At 39.5% G+C, this 23,263-nt stretch overlaps 1 protein-coding gene and 1 long non-coding RNA gene across 13 annotated transcripts in view; one reads left to right on the top strand and one right to left on the bottom strand.

Moving 5' to 3' along the window:
• SYNPR (synaptoporin) overlaps positions 1 to 21,189 on the top strand; it is a 289,796-nt gene extending 268,607 nt beyond the window's left edge. For both annotated transcript variants that reach the window (XM_072785546.1, XM_072785547.1), the window contains 2 exons: positions 13,686 to 13,877; positions 19,479 to 21,189. In XM_072785546.1, coding sequence (XP_072641647.1) covers positions 13,686 to 13,877; positions 19,479 to 19,736 — 450 coding nt within the window. In that variant the 3' untranslated portion in view covers positions 19,737 to 21,189. The remainder of the gene's footprint in view (positions 1 to 13,685; positions 13,878 to 19,478) is intronic.
• LOC140610055 (uncharacterized) overlaps positions 1 to 23,263 on the bottom strand; it is a 128,538-nt gene that overhangs the window by 33,767 nt on the left and 71,508 nt on the right. The window contains exons 7-8 of one of the 11 annotated variants that reach the window (XR_012011834.1): positions 13,541 to 14,295; positions 12,436 to 12,539 (exon numbers count right to left, since the gene is read on the bottom strand). The exons of 9 other annotated variants lie outside the window; for them this stretch is intronic. This is a non-coding gene — a long non-coding RNA (uncharacterized lncRNA). The remainder of the gene's footprint in view (positions 1 to 12,435; positions 12,540 to 13,540; positions 14,296 to 23,263) is intronic. One more of the 11 variants, XR_012011835.1, reaches the window with a different exon arrangement.

The raw sequence follows: 23,263 nt of genomic DNA, 5'->3' as shown, positions 1-23,263 counted from the left end.
AAGAAGAAAGAAGAAAAGAAAGAAAGAAAGAAAGGAAGGAAGGAAGAAAGAAAGAAAGAAAGAAAGAAAGAAAGAAAGAAAGAAAGAAAGAAAGAAAGAAATGCAGACTCTCAAACCTACTCCAGATCTACTGAGTGAGAATCTGCACAAAATCCTAGGAGATTCGTGGCACAGGACGTTAAGAAACCCCGCCCTAGAACACATCTCCCACCTCAAAGCTTTCGGGCCTGTCATTATTTCTTATCACACACATCAATGCTTATAAAAGAATAACACTGGGGAGAGGGAAACTCTACTCCCAAACACTCCCACTGTAAAAAAACTGTGAATGTTAAATTCTAACAGTTACATGTTGGAAATATGATAGAATTGACAAAAATAAGTGGAATCAGCTAAATAAAGCATGAAACATAAGTTATGATTCAATTAATATTTATGCCTAGACAGGGTAAAAATCACAAATATTTATTCATCCAGACTGAAAATGAAAACCAAGAAAACATATGAAGATTCTCTTTGGGAGGATTTGGGCAGGAGTCCCTGGTACCTTCAGAATTACAAAAACATGTATTCCCCTAGAATGTAGACATTTCACTTCCATAGTCGCCCTGCCCATCCTCCTCACACACACACCAGTCATGCAGTGTTTCAATGACTTACACTGTATATACAGCATACATTGCAGACAGACACTCACACACGCGACTTGTCACACTTCGACACTGCTTCATATCTGCTTTCTTTCTGTCCATAGGCCTCTGCTCAAATCTTGCCTACCAGAGAAAAGGAATCTTTAATCTAGAATAAATCTATGGGAAATGAGTTAAGAACAAAAGGGGAGAGTCAACGGTGAAAAGAGTAATATCTATCATTTGTCAGGTGCCTTGTTGTACAAGACACTGTCCCATAGATTAGCCTTTTGTGTTTTTTCATTCCTCCAATAACTCTCTAGAACAGGCTGTTAATTCTCTACTATTTCAATTGAGGGAATAAAGGCCTATCAGGTCAAATAAACTATCAAAAGCTATTCTGTGAAGGAGGACCTGGGTGGCTAAGTTGGTTAAGCATCTGACTAATAATGATTTGGGCTCAGGTCATGATCTCAGGGTCATGAGATTGAGCCCCGAATTGGGCTCTGTATTGGGCATGGAGCCTGCTTAAGATTCTCTCTCCCTCTCCTTCTGCCCCTCCCTGCCCTCCTCTGAAAAGGGGGGGAAACCATCTATGCATCTGAGAAGCAGCATAACTGAGACTCGAACCCCTAAACTGAGACAGAGTAAAGCCAAAGCCTATGAATCCAGTAGCCATCTTTCTGAGGAATGGCTTCTACTTTGTAATTCAAATGTAATATTTTCCCTCACTTTCACTTGGTATGATGAGTGGCGAAGTGGCAAAGGAATTTTCCAAAGTCAGAGTAAATTTAAGCTGTGGATGGTGCAGGATAATTTCCTTCTTGGTATTTTAGAAGTTCTTCATTTTAACCATCTGTTGCGAGCTGACAGATGGGTTGATATGTGACAGAATAATGGGTCTTCAATTCTAGGAAGGCATAAGGAATGCTTAAAAAAATAGCAGCTCTTTTCATGAACCTAGCTGTGCTAACACTTGCTCACTTGCAAAAAAAAAAAAAAATTGGTGGGAGGGAAGTGTGAAATATAATCATAATCATTCCCCTAAACAGAAAGTTTCTCGCAATTGCCAAAGGTCAAATCCAGTAAAATATGCCTATTCTAAAATTATGCTAACGTTTCTAAATCCAGTCATGTGTAAAAGGGCATATGGGAGGGAAGGGATAATATATATAAGTAAAATAATAAAAACTCCAAAAACCCTTCTTCCAGCTATTTAATTTTCTTTTTTATAGGCAGCCAGTGTCATGAATTTCTTATATCTTTGAGATAACTTAGGAGACATGCAGATTTTGGAAATCCAGATGATTTCCAAGTGACAATGCCAAATGTGAGCTCTCTGTCCTTTCTTCTCCCATGCAGTGGATATATCTGAGATGTCGTATGTACAGCAGACATTTGGCTAGGCATTAGGGACACAGGTGGTTAAGTCCCCAAGGAACCTACAATCCAGTGAATGAAACCATGTGAAAATAATTTAAATAACACATACTATATAGTTTCTGAGAACGTAACGATGATCAAGGCATTCACTGATCATAGCAGTGGTTCATTCTCCAGGCAGAAGTTCCTCAAGTGGCCTTCCAGGTCTTAACACGATGATTCCAGTTCTTTTCCAATCATGTAGAGCAACCAGATGAAATATTCACGCATTCACATCTGGTTGTTGCCAAAACTCCTTATTGATGCCAAATAGGTTTGAAGCTGTACCCACAAAGAACCAGTGGATCAAACTTTAGACTGCATTAGCAAAATTTTAGCCGTATGCATTGAACCTCAGCAGAGTGAATCTATTTTCAAAAGAACATCAATATACAGATTGAAAAAAATAAGTCATTACAGCTGAATTCATGGTCCAGTGTCACTGACAAAAAGAGCCCATGTCATTTGAAGATTGTATCATCTTCACCACCATCATCATCCCAACCATTAATGCAACAATTAAAATATTCCAGTCTCAATGCTTCATATTTTAATTTAATTTAATCCTCACAACAATCCTCTGAGGTAGGCTTACATGTTACAGATGTGAACACTGAATCCCAGAGAATTTTAAATCCATGATCAGGTTTGCTTTTATTGCATTATTTCCAGCCATGCATAGCAACTCTTCTAAATCTTATCTGGGAGATATCAGTGCTGTAGAATAGTAAGTTAATAATAGGATTATGTTTTCAAAGGAGTATTTGACAGCCTAGATTTATCTCGACAGTTCCTTCCCACTCTAATATTATGTAATTCTAAAGGAGGAAGATGTGCTTTCTTTCCACTTGCAGGGAAGATGATGGCAAAAGAATACGGAGCAGAGACCAGAGAACAGCTGACTTGGTTCAAAAGGTGGCACCTGAAAGGTCTGCCAGTATTTTCTGAGTCAAAATTTCTCAGAGTAGCTTACTTGACATGATTTCCTATAAAATGCATCCATTTTTAAATATAGGTTGGAGGGGAACCTAAAAATATTTAGACAAATGAAGAAATTACTTTGGATATCTGATATTTTTACTATCCATCCCTCTATTACTTGCCACTGTACCTTTTTTTCTCCGAAAAAGGTAGTTGTGTATCATCTGTTTTTTAAAAAGTGTGTGGTGTTTCTGTGTGTCTGTGGTTCCACGTGTGTGTGTGTGTATGTGTGTGTGTGTGTATGCAACTCCCAAGTTTTATATATAAAAAACTGTGATGGAGTAGGTTTTTTTTTTCAAGTTTGTTTATTTAATCTAAGTAATGTCTACCCCCAATGTGGGGCTCAAACTCATAACCTTGAAATCAAAAGTCACATGCTCTTCCGACTGAGCCAGCCAGGCGTGTAGTGAAGTAGTTTTGATCACACAGTGAGAGGACATTCTAGCCCAGCTAGAGTCCAAACCTAACTGCCTTTGACTCCAAGCCTCCCCCCACGTCTCCTGTATGCCACACTTCCTCCAGATGTTTCATCTATACACTGCTTGGCATCTGGCATTTTCCAGATATGTTTACAATGCCCAGATGCTTTATGTCAAGTAGACAAAGCTGGTGGATAATTGACTAAATCTTAGCATTTTTACCTAGCTGATTCAATGGCAGCCCCAAAAATACTTTGGAAATGCTTAAAAAAACCATAAAAATAAAAAATATTGCTAAGATGATCAATAAGTGTCTCCAAATTGCCAGATTCATCCTTGACTCACAATGCAAATGTGATTTGTTTTTCCCTTGAGTTATTTTTAAGACGTCCAAACTGATTTCAACAATTGACTCACCTCTGGTCTAAGACTTGAACATCTTACTTGTTTTCTGTACTTACTGGTAGATGTGTCAAAACCAGTAACCAATCATTTGGAGATAATGCTGTTTTCTGTATAAGTTAGCAACTCACCTGGAAACAGTTAACAACCCTGTAGCTAGACTTAGGAATTTCTAAGAGCCTGAGGATCCAGAAAGGCAGAAATCCTCTTCTGCCACCACTTAGATGCCTCTTTGGTGATTGTTTGGCTTTCCAAGAGGAAGAGGATTGCAGCTGAGCAAGTGCAGAGAGCCAATAGCCTCAGCAGACATGCAAGCCACCAAAATTCTCAATAACCAAGCACTCTTTCCCTCCTTTTAAGCCTTTCTCTGCTAGCAGAATGACTCAATAAATCTTCCTGGTCTTGACCAATGTCAACGTGCATACTTCTTGGGCGTGTAGTATAAGCAGGTAGTAGAAGTTTGGGTTTCTCAGACCAAAACGCCCTCTAGGCACCAATTCATAGACCATCCAGGTAAGTCATTTTGTTATGTCTTTATTATTCCACATGTGTTGAAAACCATCCAAGGGACAAACCTAAAAGGATTCTGAACGCAACCAGATCCATGCAGCTTTCCCTGCTCCCCTAGACTAACTAGTGCTACTCATTTTTTTGTTTGTTTCCAAAACACCAAGTCCTTTTCCTAAAAAGCCATTATCATCATCTGCAATTACCTATTCTTCTGTGATTATTTGAGCACAGTCTCTCCTCCAACAGATGAATACTGGAATCATGTCTGTTTTTATTAATTACCGTATTCCAAAGACCAGGCACAGGTCGGTTCTTATTGGAGATTTGTTGAATAAATTAATGAACCCACCTGATTTATTTGACCCTCAAAACCCATTGAATAATACCAATATACTTTTCTATGCTGTTATATATCCAATTATACAAAGAATTTTCCTCTACCTCGTGTGTGTGTGTGTGTGTGTGTGTGTGTGTGTGTGTGTGTGAAAATTCACTGGAGGCTTAATATGTGTCATTAACTAGTTCAGGCATCCTTGGCAAAAACACTGTGAAAACATGTTATTATTGCTCCTTTTTACAGATAGGAAAACTGAGGCTTCATTGAGTCCCAAAGCTAGTTAGTAAGAGTTGAGATTTGAGCCCAGGCTGACTGATTCCAAAGACAATAGACTTAACCATTATGTGATGCTTTCTTTTCTAAAACCCTATATATAATGAGACCTACCTCACAAATCCTTAATGAAGATTAAATGGAATAATGTATATGAAGGCCTTAGCACAGTGTGTGGCTCAAAGTAAGCACTGAATCAAGCAGTTGAATAGTTAGCAAATATTACAAACAATACTGCTACTATTATTACTAATTTATTTTGAACAGTTACTAATCTTCTAATATTACTATGAACTTGTTTTGAAAGGTTTGTGCTATTTGTGGTGAAAAGGTTAGGCAGGGTCAATTAGATATCAAATCAGTTTTTTAAGGGGTGTTCTTAATATTGATTTACAACAACACTGCAGCAAGCTAGTGAAGACTGTCCATTCTGAGGTTGTCAAATAGCCAAGAGTACTTCCTTCTTGCACAAAGATTATGAAATCAATTGTGTATGACTAAGCTAAAAGGAGAGAGGCAGAGGATCTTTTAAAAAGTCTTCTTTTCACAACAAAAGTTAAAAACAAGAAACAGACGGCCCCAGTTCCACAGCTGAGCAACCACAAGTCAACTGATGAAGTTCTCTGAAGAACAAGAGAAAGTGCTGTGTGCCAATCACAATCAAATTTAACTTAAGAGGAAAAGAAATAAAATCTTACGTTGATTCTCAAGCATAAGGTAGAACTCTTCGCACATGAAACAAGATGACTGATTACTATCCGGCCCCTAGAACAGATGATCAGCATCCACTACCTCTCTCTTTTTGCAAAATTTTGATTAATTGATGGTGTGACAATAGTGCATCTTACAGTAATAACATAAAACAATCAGATAGTGAAGAGAAAGGAAAAATGCAAACCACTTGAGGACTGATTCCCTCCTGCCCCTACTCTATTTATTGAACAGTACCTATCCTATAGTGGGAAGATAATAACTATTGGGCAAGTGATTAGGAAAAGGAACTGATAGAGCAATGGACAAATGAAGAAATGAATGGGATTTGGAGTCCAACTGATCTGGCTTTGGTATGCAGTTCCTCTACTTGCTACCCTAAGCACTTTTCCTCTATTAATAAAACAAAAACAAAAACAAAAAAACTAAGAGCTACTTTGCAGGACTGAGGTAAGGAAAAATTGAGGTGCAATATGGAAAACTTTTTAAGACCATGCCTGACACATATTGGGCCCCCCATTAAAACTACTTTGGAATATAATGAAGTTCACCCTCCAGCAAGGGACACCAACTTTGGAGCTCAGCAAACCTTGTTTGCAAATGGAGCTTCGCAACTTAATGAATCTGAAAACTCTTGCAACTCACTTCATCTTTCCGAACCTTGATTTTCTCATCCGTAAAGTGAGGTAAATAATAGTGGTCTCAAAGTGCTATTAGGCCAATTAAAGGAATGATGTATCTGATACATAGTGTATCATATCAGATACATAGTGTCTGATACATAGTAACCCTCCAAAATGCTAGCCTTAAGTATTAATATTGCAACTTAATTTTTATTATGAGTCAATAAAGTCATGGGCCTTTAAAAGCAATTGAGCTTTTTATAATAGATTAAGAACCCAGATTCTGGAGCCAAAATCCTTGGCTATAAATCCGGGCTCTGTATCTTTCAAGCTGGAGTTAAGTAATTTATCCCATCTGGAAAGTGGAACTGTGTATTTCATCCCATTTCACCAGCCACCATCCTGCACCTATCTTGAGAATAGAGGGGTCAAGTCAGATTTTCCCCTACATTTAGTGTAAAATGCAGTCCCCAGTGTCCCTGTGGTCCATCTCATCCTGTGGTCTGCCAATATGGAAGGCCCAAGCCTCCTTGGTCCCACTGGTCTGCCTTCAGACCTCTACCAGACCACTGGGGCCACGCACTGGACTCCTATATCAACCCACATATGGGATCCTATAGGCCAGGAGAGACATGAGAGGCATGCTGACCTTGGGAAAACTAGGCTAGAGATGGCTACTAGGGTCATCTCAGGCCAAGTTCCAAGAGAAAATGTGACATCCATGACCCCAAACAGGAGAAGGAGCATCACTCTTACTGTGGATGGACTTGTACTTCCATTTGTTAACTGTGGTTTAAAGCTGAGCTAACACAGTAGCAATAGCAATGTGGCTACTGGACAGCTGAAAGGTGAGTGATACAAATTGAGCTGTGCTATAGTACCCACCAGATTTCAAAGACTTCATACAAAAAAAAAGTAAAATATCTTATTCATAATTTTATATATCCAATTTTATTATATAAATACATATACTGTCTTAATATAATTAATTGCACCATTTTTTTTTTGCTTTTTTTTATGGAACTACTAAGAAACTTAAAATTACATATATGATTCACATTTCTGGCTCACCTTCTGTTAGAAAGCACTGACCTAGTTTCAGCATTCCCTCCTCAGGATGGGGCCTTATAGGCCTTTTCCAACGTCAGCCATTCTCTACCCTGCTTCTGTCACCTAAACCATGAATTATTTGCTATTGTTCTTTTAAAATTATTTGCTTAAACTTAAACACAATGTCATTTTGAAGAAAACCCTGTACCACTACCGGATACAGAAATCTAGCATTATTTGTCATAATTAGAAAATAAACATAGAAATGAATCAATGGAAAGTAAAGAGTACTGTATTCCAGCCAGGCACTATTGCTTACATGAAGGCTCTAAGCCTGGGGCCAATTTTCTTTGATAAATAAGTGTTAAATATTTGTTAAATAGATGTTAGCGACAGATTAGCACCCAGCTGAGACTTTCTTATTTACTCCTCAGATTGAAAGAGAATTGTGAAGAAAAATGCCTTTCTCAGCGTTAGGGAGCCCAATGTTATTTATTTCTATGACTGTGTTCCACAGTAATGGGTAACTCAAACTCGAGAAAGCATGGGCATAATGGAAAAATCACTCACTAAACATGGTGCCCAATGCCATGCATTCAAATCCCAGCTGTGACAACTGGGACACATCACTTAACTTCCCTGCATCTGTAAAATGGATATAATTATCTTCACCCTCTTGCAATTATTGTGAACATCAAATGATCTTCTGCTACATCATGTTAAAAACTGAAGACATTCTCCAGAAGTCAGAGGTCACTATCATTCATCTTTCAAATGAAATAATAAAATAAACCTGCGAGTGGACAAGAAGTTATTCTACTCAGACACTGTTTAGCTCTTCTCTCTTCCAGCACAAATTCCAAGCTCTGTCCTAAACTGAGCCTCTATCTTACTGTTTGATTCTGTGTTTCCTCATTCACAGCTTCATCCCAGGATTCCTGAAATCTGACTTAGCAAAACAAATCCAGTTACACCGGGGGTAAGGGTGACTCGTTGGACTGCCCTGTTTCTGATATAGGCTCTTGGCATAGGTGTCAGCCACAGAATAAATAGCAAAGCCACGGAGGAGGCAAAACAGATAATACTATCATTGGAGTTGAAGTACCAAGATATTTGCTACTAAATAGAAATAGGAGAATTGACTATTCTACCAATATCTAGTGTGCCACTTTCGAGGAAGATAGAGACAGGTTTACCTCCTTCTAAAAGATTCAGTTCTCCGTCACCAAAGATGATTCCTTCCTATGCCCCAGGGTGATCCATGACAAGCATCTTTAATATATTAAATTACATTCTAGTATGAAAATAAGTTTGCTAACAATAAATTAGAAGTGAGGGCAACAAAACACAGGCAGCTAATGAAGTGGAAACCACCCAGCCAGCCATTAAGCCGGGCTGCTCCCTCTGTTGAGGAGGCTATGTTCTTGGATCACTGAACACACACTTAAAACATACTGCAGAAACACTACCAGGTAGCATGGCAGTGTTCTCTCAATACAGAGTGTCAATGTTCTTTAGGTACAGAGTGAGACCAATAGCTCAGAGCATCTTTTATAAAACACTTAATGAACCTCAGGTAAATCCACTTATCCCTCTCAGTCGCAGTTATGGGTTGTTGTTTTTTTTAAATCTGTAATATGGGGCTAATAACTTCCTCTGACTACTTTTTGGGGTTTTATTGGGACCACAGAGACCCCAAGTGTGAGAGGTTTTTTTTTTTTTTTGAACCATAAAAGCACTCTAATGAGTGCTCCCCACTGTATGAGAATAAAGAACACAAGCAAAACCAGCAGGAGGTAGCTTCAAAGGGTTAATGTATGCACATAATAACCTAGCAGTAAATTTACAAATTTTCCTCTGGACTTTCTTCCCTGCACGCTATTTCTGTTAGACAGACGTGGGGCAGCAACATTTATAAACAACCAGGTCCTTGTCTGCACCTTCACAAGAGCATTCCCTCTCAAGTGCAAGGCATTTACCTCTCCTGATACAGAAGATGGAGTAGGTAGACCATTAATATGGCGTTAATGCCAAGAGAGTTATTCTACATTCTATTTCACTTCAGGTCCTCTAGTTAGGTCATGCTAGCATTTCCTTAATATCCCTCTGACGCTTGCTAATCTCCCTTTTAACAAAAAGATCCTAGGCTCTAAAGCCTTGGGCAAACATCCCCAGCTAGAGTTTAAGGTATTTTGTTTCCACCGTAGAGCACTAATGTTTGCAATTCCTTTCTATCTATGACAAGTTGTATTGGTTTGACATTATAGTACACACATAATTTCCATTTAAGATGACCTTATTTATGTAAAAAGGGAAATTCGCTTTAAATGCAATATGAAACGATAACACAAGAGTATATGGATAAAATAAAAATTGTTTAGGTAGTACCAAAATGACTAAAAGGACATCAGCTGAGGTAATTGTGTACATAAAACACACCAAAGAGCATCTTTTCCCTGAGCTTTTTAGGAGGTTCATGGTACCTGCAGTAATCAAGCCAGGCATTAATTATAGGTATTTTCCCCGTCTCTGCTTCAGTTTTCTCATAAGAAAAGTAGGACTAACATCAAGTACCTATGTTGTAGGATTAATGATTTCTGTAAGTGCTTAACAGAGTGCCTGGCATATAGGAAATGCATGGTGAACACAGGTGACCGCAGCTGTGTTGAGGCTCCAGAGACAACTTCTAGTTGGGGACAGCTCCTGGTGGACGCCCTGCCCACTGAGCTCTAGCAGGGTTTAGCTAATGGGAGCCTCAGCAGGAGATTGGAAGGGAGGAACATGGGTCAAAGATTTACTCACACAACACACTCCCAGCAAGTGGCCTCTAACTCAGGCTCAGTGCCAAAGCCAAAAATCTTAAAAAGTTCAGGCTAACATATTCTATATCTAGAACTTCTTACATAATCTCCTCATCTTCACACTTTGCTTAGTTGTGGAAAACCGTTCGAGACTTACTTTCTGAAACCATTTGCTGTGAAACTCTCAAATCTAATGACATTTATTATTTGATCTAATTATAAATCCTGATGCTGCTGTAAGGACAAAGAACCATCTGAAGTTCTGTCAATCAATGTCTTGATCACATTGCCACTTTGATTTTATTTGGTGTAATTTTAAAAAAAAAGTATATTCAAAAATATGTAAGCTTAGGGGCACTTGGGTGGTGCAGCTGAAGTGTCTGACTCCGGGTTTCGGTTGGGGTCCTGCTCTCACTCAGGGTCATGAGATGGAGCCAGACGTCAGGCTTAGCATGGGGTCTGCTTGGGATTCTCTCTCTCTCTCTCTCTCCCTCAACCCCTCCCACTCATGCTCTCTCTCTCTCTCTCTCTCAAATAAATAAATAAATCTTTTTAAAAAGTACATAAGCCTATATAAAACAAAAATCATCTCTAATCCTACGACCACCACTTGGTAAACTCTTACACAATGTTATAAACATAAATGTAGATATCTTATCAAAATTGGGGCCATTTTGTATATCTCTTCCTTCTTTCCTTCATTCTTTCAATAGACATTGACGGTAACTCTTGTGCCAAGACCCAGCAATGAGCAAGGTCCTTGCTGTCAGTGAGCTGACATCTTACTGGGAGAAATAGGCAAACAAACAAACAAAAATGTATTCTCACTGCCAGCAACCATCTTATGAGACAGATACCATTCCTGTCCCACTTTACAGTGAGCTAAACTGAAGCTTCAAGTAGTCTAGCAAATTGCCCAAGAACACACAATTAGTGAGTAGTAGGGTCAGGATTCAGCCCCAGGTCTAATCTGATGACAGACTCTGAGTGGTTAATAGTACAAGAGATACCGTAGTATGATATACTGATGTCTCTTTGTGAAATGGTACTAGGGGTAAAAATTTGGATGCTTTCTCAAATATAACATATTTACTTACCCTCGAGGCCACAGATCCTTGACTTCGGTCATGAAGTTTATTTATGCAACATGACTCATTACTATTTGTCATATCTAAATTAGTCAGGACTTCAAGTCCAACTTTTGAACTTTTTACAGCTTACATTCCTGCTCCATCACTTGCTTACATTCCTGGCTCCATCACTTGCTAAGTCCTTACTCTGAACAATTTTACTGAACCCCTTTAGTGCCTCCATTTCCCCAGCTGTTAAATGGGGACAGGATTAGCCCCTGTTTCACAATGCTGTGGTCAGGATTAAATGAGTTAATTCATGTAAACTTGGGATAATACTTCACACATAATAAGTGCTCCATAAGTGTTAGGTGTTCTTACTATTATTAACAAGTCTAAAAGTTTTGATATTATTTTCTCCAATTTCCAGTGGAGAGATCTTCACATGACTCTTTCCTATTTCCCCATCCTAACACCCCTTCTCAAGTCTATTTTTAAGTACGATGAACATAAATAATGATAGCTACTCTCTCATAATTGGAATGATAGGGTGTTGATAACCCCTAACAAATACATAACAGCAAAAGAGCAGGGTCCATATTTTGCATTTCTCTAATCCCTCAGGAGACTGTGCTCGATACCTGGCACATTACTCAAAAATGACTGTTTGAATGAATGCATGCATGAATGAATAAGGTACCAGATTGAACATGAACCTAAATTTGTATTTGACACAGTCAACCTGGCTTACTTATTTGTAACCATTCCTCCAGTTTGTAATTCAGACTCAAAACACTTGGGTCTCTTGATTCCAAATGTTCTTATTGATTGCTGTAGATACTGTATTTGTTTGCCTCTTTATATCACCATTCATTCCAAAAGCAAGTTAACATAGCTTCCAAGGATGTATGAAACTCAAACTGGAATTAATTAAAAATGAGAAGGGAAAAGAAGGATGGTATATAAAACAAGGCTGGGAATAGAGTCATGCCATGCCATAAAAACCCTATGAGTGGGTAACAAATTGGCCCTGAATTTTGTAGAGCCAACATAAAAAGTTCAACTGGTAAGTAACATGATTTGCAACAGCCCCTGGATGAAAAGATAACAATTTCTCAGAAGATTCAACCATTCTTAGAAGTGGACAGTCTAGAACATTCTCCACAAAAGTCACGCCTAACAAATTCCATCATGATAGCATCCTTACAGTGTGAGAGTTGTTTCCTTAGAATCGATCCTGGGATCCTGAAGAAAAGTAATTCAGTCACGTCATGAGAGAAAACTAACCAGAACAAATCAGATGTGCCATGCCTTTGGGTAGAAAAGAGACACAGGGCAAGTTTTTTACTTGATGGGTTTATCATTTAGAATAAAAATCTTTCTATTGGTATAGCAAATACACTATTTTCCTTTACAGGTCAATGTTTTTCATATACTAGGTAGGCAGTATGCAACATTTTTATTGTAGTCAAGTGTAAATACAGTAAATCTGGAAAAACTGTCCTATGTTAGAACATGGTCTGCTTAACTTGGACAGTGACTCCCATCCCCACCCGCTCTGAGTTATTGAGTTATGAGGGAGGGTATGAGAAGTAGCCCAGAAGGTCAGAATGTTTCCTTAAAATATTCATCCTCTTGCATCGAGAGATGTTTCATAGGAAAAAAGAAGCATCTTTCCCCTGTCACAGCAGGTGGTTTTCTAAGTCAAACAGATCTGGATTTGAATTCTGACTCCACCTCTTCCTATATGTTACTTTAACTCTCTGAGTCTCGATTTTCTCATCTTTAAAATGGGTATTAAAAATACTGTCTAACACAATATTTGTAAGGATAATTTTATATAAAACCTCTTGCCCATAAAAAGCACTCAAAACATTACAGCTGTTATTACCTCCCACTTAACACAGTCCCAAGCATACACTAGATCACACATAGGTTTGTTAAATGAAAAAAAAAATGAATGAGGGAATGAATGAATATTGCTATCCAGAAGTCTTTAACAATCAGCAACTCTCTGTTTGCGGTCAGCATAACATGGTGGTTAAGATCATGGGCTTAGATGTAGGCTTGCCAGGTTTGAGTGCTGACTCATCGCTGATTATTTGTGGGCATCTAGACAAGCTGTTTGACCATCCCCTGTCCCAAATTTTGTCAGCTGCGACTGTGACAATGATAAGAACTTTCTCACAGGGGTGTTGCAGGAACAATTAGATGAGGGCTATAAGTATGTAGCATCATTCCTGGAACATAGCAAGCATTCAATAAATATTACTGTTATTTATTTTATACAAATATAATGTCACAGAACTTACTTTTATTTGTTTTACAACTTCTCCCTGGTTCCAGTTCTATGAGATCTAGGAATTTTCCAAAAAAGCAAGCCACAGAGTCATTCAAAGTAATCAATTCATTTCTAGAATTCACACTTCTTTTACTGTTTTATCTTTGTTTCTGTAGGACTTCATCGTCACCGTAGTCTTTTCGTTCTTGTGGTTGGTGGGTTCATCAGCTTGGGCGAAAGGACTGTCTGATGTCAAGGTCGCGACGGATCCCAAGGAAGTCTTGTTACTGATGTCAGCTTGCAAACAGCCGTCCAACAAATGCATGGCTGTCCACAGCCCTGTAATGTCCAGCTTAAACACTTCCGTGGTATGTTTTCCTTGATGCTTTACCTCTCAAATCTTTGTTTGCCATTCAAGTGAATAGGAAAAATATCTCAGAAGTCATCTTGGAGGTTTCTGCCTCCAAAACTAGGCCATTATAAAAGGCGATATTTCACTCCAAGATGATCCTCTGGTCTTCAAGTTTTCTATTGTCAGAACCCATAGGTTTTAATGCTGCCAATTATGGGTCTTAATAAGAACCCAGCAGGTATTGGCAGCTGTTTCTTGGATGATAGTCAAAATTCTAAGCCAGAAGCAGATATAAAATCTGAACTTTTAAGGCTGAAGCCTGCCAGAAGTTAAAAGGAATATTTGATGGCAGAGAGGTTTCCTGGGAAGAAAACATTGTTCAAGCCACACATCGCTAGAATACATCCAGTTGATTGGAGAAAAAACACGCAGACCTGGTAGGACACAGGAAGAATTGCGTAGTATAAAAAATACTTGTAATAGTTATGGTAATTTTTTTTATCTCCTCCATGTTCCTAGTTTAATTGCCTGGTAACTTTGGAATAGCTGAACTATATTAGTTGAACAAAGTCAAATATTATCAAATGTATAGCTCTCACAGGAAGACAGAAAATCTGACAGCTAGCAGGGCAGCTAAATTGGATTCTTGTGTTATTTTAAAGAAAGAAACTGCGTCTAAGAAAGACAGAAGGTATAGCAAAAAACAGTCATTACGGAAGAATAGAAGACCCTTCACTGTTTGGGGAAGGAAAAACATTCTTTTGCAATTCCTAAAAATAATTATCTTTACTTCAAGGTTAATTCATGTTTCTACAGCTTTCTGAAATTTACAGGCATTTCTGAAATTCCTGAGAAGGCATTTAAGAGGAGGGAAAGGGTTGCTAATCATTTCCTGATGATATGACTGTGAATCCTGCCTTGGTGAGAGAGTAAACATGGAACAAAAGTGTGTACAAGGGTCTCATTATCATTTTTGCTCATTGAGGACCATACCTTCAGCTGAATGCATGGAGGTGTGCATTGAAATATAATCTCCTACTTCTACAGTTTGTTTCTAGACAGTGCTGAAAGAAGGTTATTGTAATTTGGATCTCAAAATCTAAGAGAACAATTAAAAAATAAATTTATTTTAAAAATCTAAGAGAACAAAGAGAAAATCACCCGATGTGTTTGTTCAATTAATAATCAATCTTCTCATACATTATGGCATCCTACATAGTCTATTTAATTCTACCTCTGATGTCTCTAACAAGTTTTAGACCAGGCGATGGGAATTTTGAATGAGAAACAATGTGATATGTCTCCTAAAATCAAAGAGAGGTATTTGCCTTTCTCTGCCTGATTTCACTTAGCATAATACCCTCTGGGTCCACCTATGTTGTGTCTCAATTATACTCAAATTTTAAAAAAGAGAAGAAAGAAAATATCCACTAAGCTCTACATGTACATACATAATATTTTTAAACAAGATATATAATTATTAAAAAAAAATCAAAGAGAGAAATGGATGGAAACCAAATAGCATGTTCTATGAGAGAGGACAGGTCTGCTGCTATTGCCATTATGGATCTACATCAGTTAAGGATCCTCCAGTTCCTAGTGACAGAAAATTGAATTCAAGATAGCTAAAGCAAAACAATCTGCTTATCCTTAACGTCTGTTCTCTGCACCCCACTTCCATACCAATACCTGTATGTGCTGGAATGTTTGAGTTACAAGTAACAGAAACTGACTCTGACTAACCTCATCAGGAAAAAAAAAAAAAAAAACTTTAGAAAGGTATGAAGTAGCTCAGAAAATTGCTGAAATCTGACAAACAGGTTCTAAAAAAAAAGCAGCATCTAGAGCAGGACCAAGATTCTAAATGTCAGATCCCAAGGAATATTGTATCTGACTTTGCATTACTCTGCTTCTGATTTAAATTTCCAGCACAGAGCTCAGGCCACTTGACTGCAACTGGGCTTTGCGAAGGAAACTAAATTTCTATTATCAAAGGCAGAGGAAAAGAATATTAATCTGCCAAAACACAGCAATTTTTTTTTCATTACAAACTCATTTGTCGTCAAATCCTATTGAGCTAGCTTTTCACAAAAAGTAAAAGTAATTAGAAAGACACTAGAAATGTGTTTTGTAAGGGCAGAACCCGGGGCCAGGAACTGCCTCAGCTCTCTCTTTTTGAATGTCTGTTACATTACTGACTCTCTTCAGATGCTTTTTTTTTTTTTCTTTTTCCCGTTTACACAAGAGAAGATAGCCACTCCACGGTTTCTGAGTTTATATTTTTTATCTTTTTTTAAAAGACTTATTTATTTGAGAGAGCTGGGGGCAGGGGGTGCAGAGGGAGAGAGAGAGAATCTTAAGCAGATTTCCGGCTGAGCACTGAGCTCAATCTCACAACCCCGAATGAGATCATGACCAAGAGTGGGATGCTCAACTGACTGAGCCACCCAAGCACCCCTATGTTTCCTTTTAAAGAAATATCTTGGTTTGAACTAAAATCACTCAGGTCTAACCCCAAATTTCTGGCAGAGAATCTCATTAGCTCATCTTGGGCCAGGTGTTCACCTTGGCTGGGGTTAAGGGAATTGTGCAGAAAAAATATGTCTCACAGAACCAAGCCAACTTGCCTACTAGGCACGTGTGGGCTTTGGAGAAGGAACCAGACACACCACAAGAGGTGACCTCTACAAGTTACTGGTTCAGCAATAGCACTGATATTTCTACCTGGGTAACAAGTTTACTTTCTCCAAAGCATTTTGGCATCTATGATTTCATACTAACATGAATAGGCAAAGAGCTATCCAGACATTTCAAATGCAGGTGGTTGTGGTGAGGGGATTTGCATAAGACTTCCCAAGTAGTGACAGCAATGCCAGACTAGTGCCCAGCATAGGGCAGATGTTCAGTAAGTGTCAACAAAAAGCTGCCTCTACAATACTTCCGTTCTCCTAAATGTCACATAACCCCAAAGGGTAGGGAGAATAGTTTTTTTTTCTTCTCTCAACTTTTCTTTCAAAAGTTCTCTGAGCATAACTGTTCTATCCATAATTTCTACTGCTGCTTCTCTGGGTTCATTATAGACACTCTGGACACCTCTTTTCGGCTAATCTAGGTCTCATTTCTTCATTCTTCCTCATGCCATGCACAGTTTCTTGCAGTCTCCCCTTTAATGGCAAGAAAAGAGTAAAGGGCCCATATGCCCCTAAAATGTCACAACCAGGAGTCTGTGATCCCAGTGTGATGATAATGGAATAAGACATCACTGCTCCTGACACATGCCCGTGGGGACACCTAATGTATGTTCTCACTTTTAAGTTGCAGTTCTCTGCTTTCTAGGTTCTTCTTGAGCATACCTTACTAGAAACCAAGTAGCAGCAAACAAAAGGGAGAAATCAAGGAATAGGAAACATGAAATGGGCTCTGAGCAGAGCCATCTCTTCAGATCTGAAAAGATTCCTTGATAATTTTTTCTACTCATATATTGACATATACTTACAAAAACACAGTTTAATCAAGATCCTCCCCTTCGATGGAAAATAGCCTAGTTCCTGTACACATGGATGAAAGGTCCTGCATGTATATTGGAGTTTTATCAGTCACTAATTACCTAGTTCATTTTGATCACACAACTGTAATCCCGTGAGTACCTTATTTATGCTTTGTATCTTCCTTGGCGAGGAGCCGGAGCATGGCATCAAATAATGTTAAACAAATGTCAGTTAAAGTTAAAGGAAGAGGGGATCCTTGGGTGGTGCAGTGGTTTGGTGCCTGCCTTTGGCCCAGGGCGCGATCCTGGAGACCCAGGATCGAATCCCATGTCGGGCTTCCGGTGCATGGAGCCTGCTTCTCCCTCTGCCTATGTCTCTGCCTCTCTCTCTCTCTCTCTCTCTCTCTCTCTCTCTCTCTGTGACTATCGTAGATAAATAAAAAATTAAAAAAAAAAGTTAAAGGAAGAAAAGAGGGTGGAATAGGAGAGAGGGAAGAAGGGATAAACCACTCTTTTAGATCAGGTGAGGGCCTAAATACTGCTTGGGCTGTGACATCCCTTACTGTCAAAGTCTTAAGTCAGTTTATGCTGCAAAGAGCCAATTGAATATAATTCATGGAAATACTTGGGAAAATACTCAGAGCATAGCTTACCGTCAGTAAGCATTTTCTAATATGTCTAGCACCATCTATCAACTTTACACATGTTCTCTTTAATCCTTAAAACTGTCACCAAGGAAGGAATAATTGTCTTCATTCCATATAGGGGGAGGGGGGTGAAGCTGAGGTCCAGAAGCTAACTACCTTGTCCAAGATCATAGAGCAAGAAAGTGCAGGGTTTAAGCCACTCTGATCTCAAAACCCATGGGATGACTCCAAAGTTGACAGTTAGTGTGCCCTGATCCCCCTGTTGCTAAATCCTGAAATACTTTGGTAAAAAGCCCCTGTTCCAAGGCCTCAAGACACCTCATCTTGACTACATTAGCACCCCCACTCCCACCCACAGGGCACTCAGGACCACCCTATCATCCAGCAACCAACGGATAAATTTTGGCCCAGTAAGAGACTTCTAGGACCCTGTGTTCCAGAGTGATGGTGGTGGCCCAAGCGCATTTTGATTGATGATTGTCATGCTGGAGTGCTTACTAAAGATAAAGCTGTCATCACAGCTTTATATCATACTGTTGTCTATCCCCAGTAGGGAGCTGTTAAAATTGACTGCCTGTGGTTAATTCCCAGGTCAACCAATGCCCTCTGTTCCGTTTAGGGCCTCTTGCATCAGTAAACAGTTCTGCTTCCATCAAATACTCAGGGCTTGGGGAGTCAATGCCTGATCCTCTGACTTATAAACAATACCCTTTGGGGGAATAAGAGGAATTTCTATAGGAAAACAGCACATCCAGTTCTTAGGAAAACATCTTCCCTGAAACCCGCATTTCATTCATCATGTGATTTCAACATTCATCTCTGAACGTGAGAGGCACAGAAAGCACAACTATTCAAAGTCACAATATGTATGTACACTATCATTCATGTGCTCACCTGGATACCACCTGTACAAATGCTTATACCATACTTCCATCTTTAGTTGATTCATTTTTATAGCATTACAAGAACTGGAAGAGTCATATCTCTAGCCATAAAGGGAAGGTAATCTAATAAATTAATGCACTATCATTAAAATCAAAGTTCTCGATTCTGTACCCCCAAAGGCCTCTTATATAATGAGGAATACCTCATTTGGGGAGACGGTAACATTTAAGTAAGGGCTCAGACTATGGAGTCAGTCAGATCTTGACCTTCATCTACTACTTACTAAGTCATGTGACCTTAAACAAGATTCTTGCCCTGAATCTCAGTTTTCACATCTTTAATATGGGTATAATAACAGAACCTTCTTCTCAGACTGAATGAATGGATATACATTAAGCCCTTTACACAATGCCCAACATGGAGTAAGCATTCAATAAAAGTCAGATATTCTAAATGAAATAACAGATCCAAATGAAAACTTGGAAAAGATCTCAATATTGAATGAAAAGTAGCCTTACGTATTGTGAAGGATTTTTCTGAAATTAAGATTTTTCTTGCGCTTCTGACTATCAACTCATTTGTTCTGATTCTCCTTCAGGTCTTTGGGTTCTTGAACTTTATCCTCTGGGCTGGAAACATCTGGTTTGTTTTCAAGGAGACTGGCTGGCATTCCTCGGGACAGAGATATCTTTCAGACCCAATGGAAAAGCACTCGAGCAGCTATAACCAAGGCGGGTACAACCAAGACAGCTATGGGTCAAGCAGTGGGTATAGCCAGCAGGCGAGCTTGGGGCCGTCCTCAGATGAGTTTGGTCAACAGTCCAGTGGCCCCGCCTCTTTTACCAATCAGATTTAACAGGTAGTATTTGCAGTCTTCTGGAGATAGCCTCACCACTTTCCATTCTAGTAGCAGAAGAGTTTTATAAGAGTTTCAATCAATTATTAATGCAGAGGGTGTTGAATGTAAATCAGATATCTGTAGTCCTCATTAAGGCAGAAAGGCCTGGGTTATGATAAATGGTACTTAGAGAGGAGACGACATGAAGAGATACATTATTCATCATAGAAGCCTAATTGGAGAGTACCCTGTTATATACACAGATACTTTTATGGTCGTTTTGTAGGTGTGTTGAGATAGTAAAAGCATTTTGTAGCTTAAAGTCTCTAGTATGTATTATGCATAAAGTAAATTATATAGCACTGAGTTTCCCTAAGCGTTTTGATGCGAAAGATGTTTTAACGATTTCTATAAGACTATTTGGTGTATCACATGTGCATGTGTCATTGTGTTTGGTTTCAGACCCTGTAGGAATGTGAGTCTCCAGGTATTTGTTTCAGACAGTTACTCTGTATTTTTTTTTTTACTTGATGAATCAATCAGTGCTCATATGATTTAGTGCATGAATAAGCATTTTCTCTCAAAACGAACAATTGAACTGTATTTATGAAAATTTTCCAGTTTGCACCATGAATTTGTTAAATGGACGTTTAAAGAAAAATATATTCATTTCTTTGTATACTTGCAGATTTGTCTCTTTGGCTTTACCCAATTCTGAATGCATTGTAACTAAGGTTTGGGATTTTTTTCCCTGTTAGTCGATATTCAGTGTTATATATGGCAACTGCCCAATATTTATTCTACTTACTTAGCTAAATATTTACATTCTTGTAACTTTCTAAGGTGTTTTGTGGCTCTTATCCAATGGACCATGAACAATAAGCCCAATAAGTGTTTGTGTTTATGGAATGTTGTTTTCTTAGAATCATAGAGATGCAGATATCAGACACCACAGCCGAGAAGCTATTGTGCCAACATATTAATTTATAAAAGATGTTCTGTAGAAACTACACTACCAGCTAAAAATTTTAAATCCTATTTATTTGTAAAGTTAATATGTTCCTTGATCCAATTCTTAAAAATTCTCAAGTCACGGCTTAACTTACTAATTACTGATTCTGATTTGAGTGTTATCCATAAATTAGAAATGACTTCCGTGAGCGACTCTGATCCCAAAGAGGGTTCTCATGAAATATTCCTCAGAATGTATTCATTATCAAGAAAATGCCAATCTTTGCTTCTTTGTTTTAACTTGATTGAAACATCAAGGCCCAGCAGTGAGGGCAAACCGTGCATCTGTATTTCCAGATAAAAGTTGTTATCGATGTATAAACTGTGTGATGTGATGTTGGAAGCATTTTAACACAAAACAGCCGTGTTTCTTAGATGATATCTGTAACCAGTTTCTGGATCCTGTTGGATAAATCTGTATTGTGATATCTATTTGACCTTAATAAAGTTATTGCTTACAGTGCTGGCTGGATAGTGCAGAATTACAATAGAACCTGGTTAGCTTTAACAGTGAAAGAGCAAGGTATAAATGTGCAGTGTTTCCAGTCTCTTCCCCTGCCCTTGTTTCCAAGCCCAGGGATGTTCCTTCATTGGTTCTCCCATTTTAGGACCCCCTCTACACCCACTGCTATGCAAAGCGCTGGGGATGTGAGAGTAAGAAAAAAAAAGAAATGTGCCTCACCTTGAGAAGCTGACCTTGTATTAGGAGAGATAGACATTGGGCAGCCCTGGTGGCCCAGCGGTTTAGTACCACCTTTGGTCTGGGGTGTGATCCTGGAGACCTGGGATCAAGTCCCACTTTGGGCTCCCTGCATGGGTCCTGCTTCTCCCTCTGCCTGTGTCTCTGCCTCTCTTTCTCTGTGTCTGTCATAACAAATTAATTTTTTTAAAAAAAAGGAGAGGTACACATTAAAATAGTCACACTCCACTTAAATGGGGTGCAGCACAGAGAGACAGAGGAGTCCATGAGAACACTTATCCAAGAGTCTTGAGCTAGTTATAGAGGGAGATCAGAGAGCTTTAGACTAGATGCCTGCCCTGGGTTTCACACGGACAGAAAGAGTATCCCAGAGGGAGAGCATCCTTGCAAAGCATCTCAGAAGGTGGGAGGCAGGATGAAATGTCTGGTTGCCTGAGTACAGTGAGTGAAGGGATCTTTGCAGAGGTGGGCTGCTGGTGGGCTCGTGGGTGGAGGGAGGTGCTGCTAGGCGATCATGGTTGAGAATCCCGTCTTTATCCCCAAAGAAGCTAAGGGAACTCACTAGTGGATTTTTTTTTAAGATTTATTTATTTATTTATTCATGATATACATAGAGAGAGAGAGAGAGGCGGAGACACAGGTAGAGGGAGAAGCAGGCTCCACGCTGCCGGGAGCCTGAAGCGGGACTCAATTCCGGGACTCTAGGATCGTGCCCTGGACCAAAGGCAGGCGCCAAACTGCTGAGCCACCCAGGGATCCCCTCACTAGTGGATTTTAAGTGGAAGTGGGGTATAATGAGATTAGCATTTTGGAAAGATCTCAGTGGCTGCAGGGTAGAGTGTAGACTACAGGAAGACAAAAAGAAAAGACTCCCCAGGCAGAGGAAGTGGCCTGGACTGCTGACATCTGCGAGGCAGCAAGCTGGCTATGGGAAGGGAGACTTCTCATTTCCTGGGAACAGTGGCTGAATGTGACCGCTTCCTTCTGTGTTCTCCAGGAGGACACTTTTTTTTTTTTTAAGATTGATTGATTGATTGATGATAGACATAGAGAGAGAGGCAGAGACACAGGAGGAGGGAGAAGCAGGCTCCATGCAGGGAGCCGACTCAGGACTTGATCCCGGGACTCCAGGATCGCGCCCTGGGCCAAAGGCAGGCGCCAAACTGCTGAGCCACCCAGGGATCCCCTGTTCTCCAAGAGGAGATAGTGGCCTCTGCTTCTTGTACTGTCATGGACTCTCCAAAGCAGAGAAACCCCTATAGCCAGAAGTTCTCATTACTAGCCTTAGCCCAAAGTACCCTGGGGTCTCTGATCAAGGGAAAGCACTGCCTGCTCTGGTCTAAATAGAGACAAGCTTCCACGGTCCACTGCAGATTCACAATAAATTGCTCCTACAAAACAATAGGTTATTTCACTAAGCTGGTTTTATTCCTTCTGATTTCAAGAAAAAAAGTAGAAGACCTGACCTTTAAAAAGTGGACAATCAGTTAGCAGGAGAGCTAGGTCTCTGTGCCCACTGGTCTTAACTGGGAGTTGAAGCTTCTCTGCTCCTAGATGTATTTTGGGGTGTGACTTCATCCTCCTGACCTTTCCTTGGAAGGAGGTAATGCATCCAAGGAGAATAGGTGGGTCCTGAGATCCCATTTGCCTGGGTTAGAATCTCCCGTGCTGCCATTTACTTGACTTCTTGACTTGAATTTCTTCCCTGATCCCTCTCCAAAGCCCCAGACTTTCTGAAGCCACAGCTGAAGGCAAGTGCAGCCTGAACGTGAAGGGAAGTTAACACCCCAGGGACTACCCTCACTCACTGGGCGATGTGGACACATCAATGAAT

This window comes from Canis lupus, chromosome 19 (genome assembly GCF_048164855.1).
Source record: "Canis lupus baileyi chromosome 19, mCanLup2.hap1, whole genome shotgun sequence".
NCBI classification, from domain to species: Eukaryota; Metazoa; Chordata; class Mammalia; order Carnivora; family Canidae; genus Canis; species Canis lupus.
The sequence above is the reverse complement of the archived record's forward strand: the minus strand, read 5'-3'. Positions and strand labels throughout refer to the sequence as shown.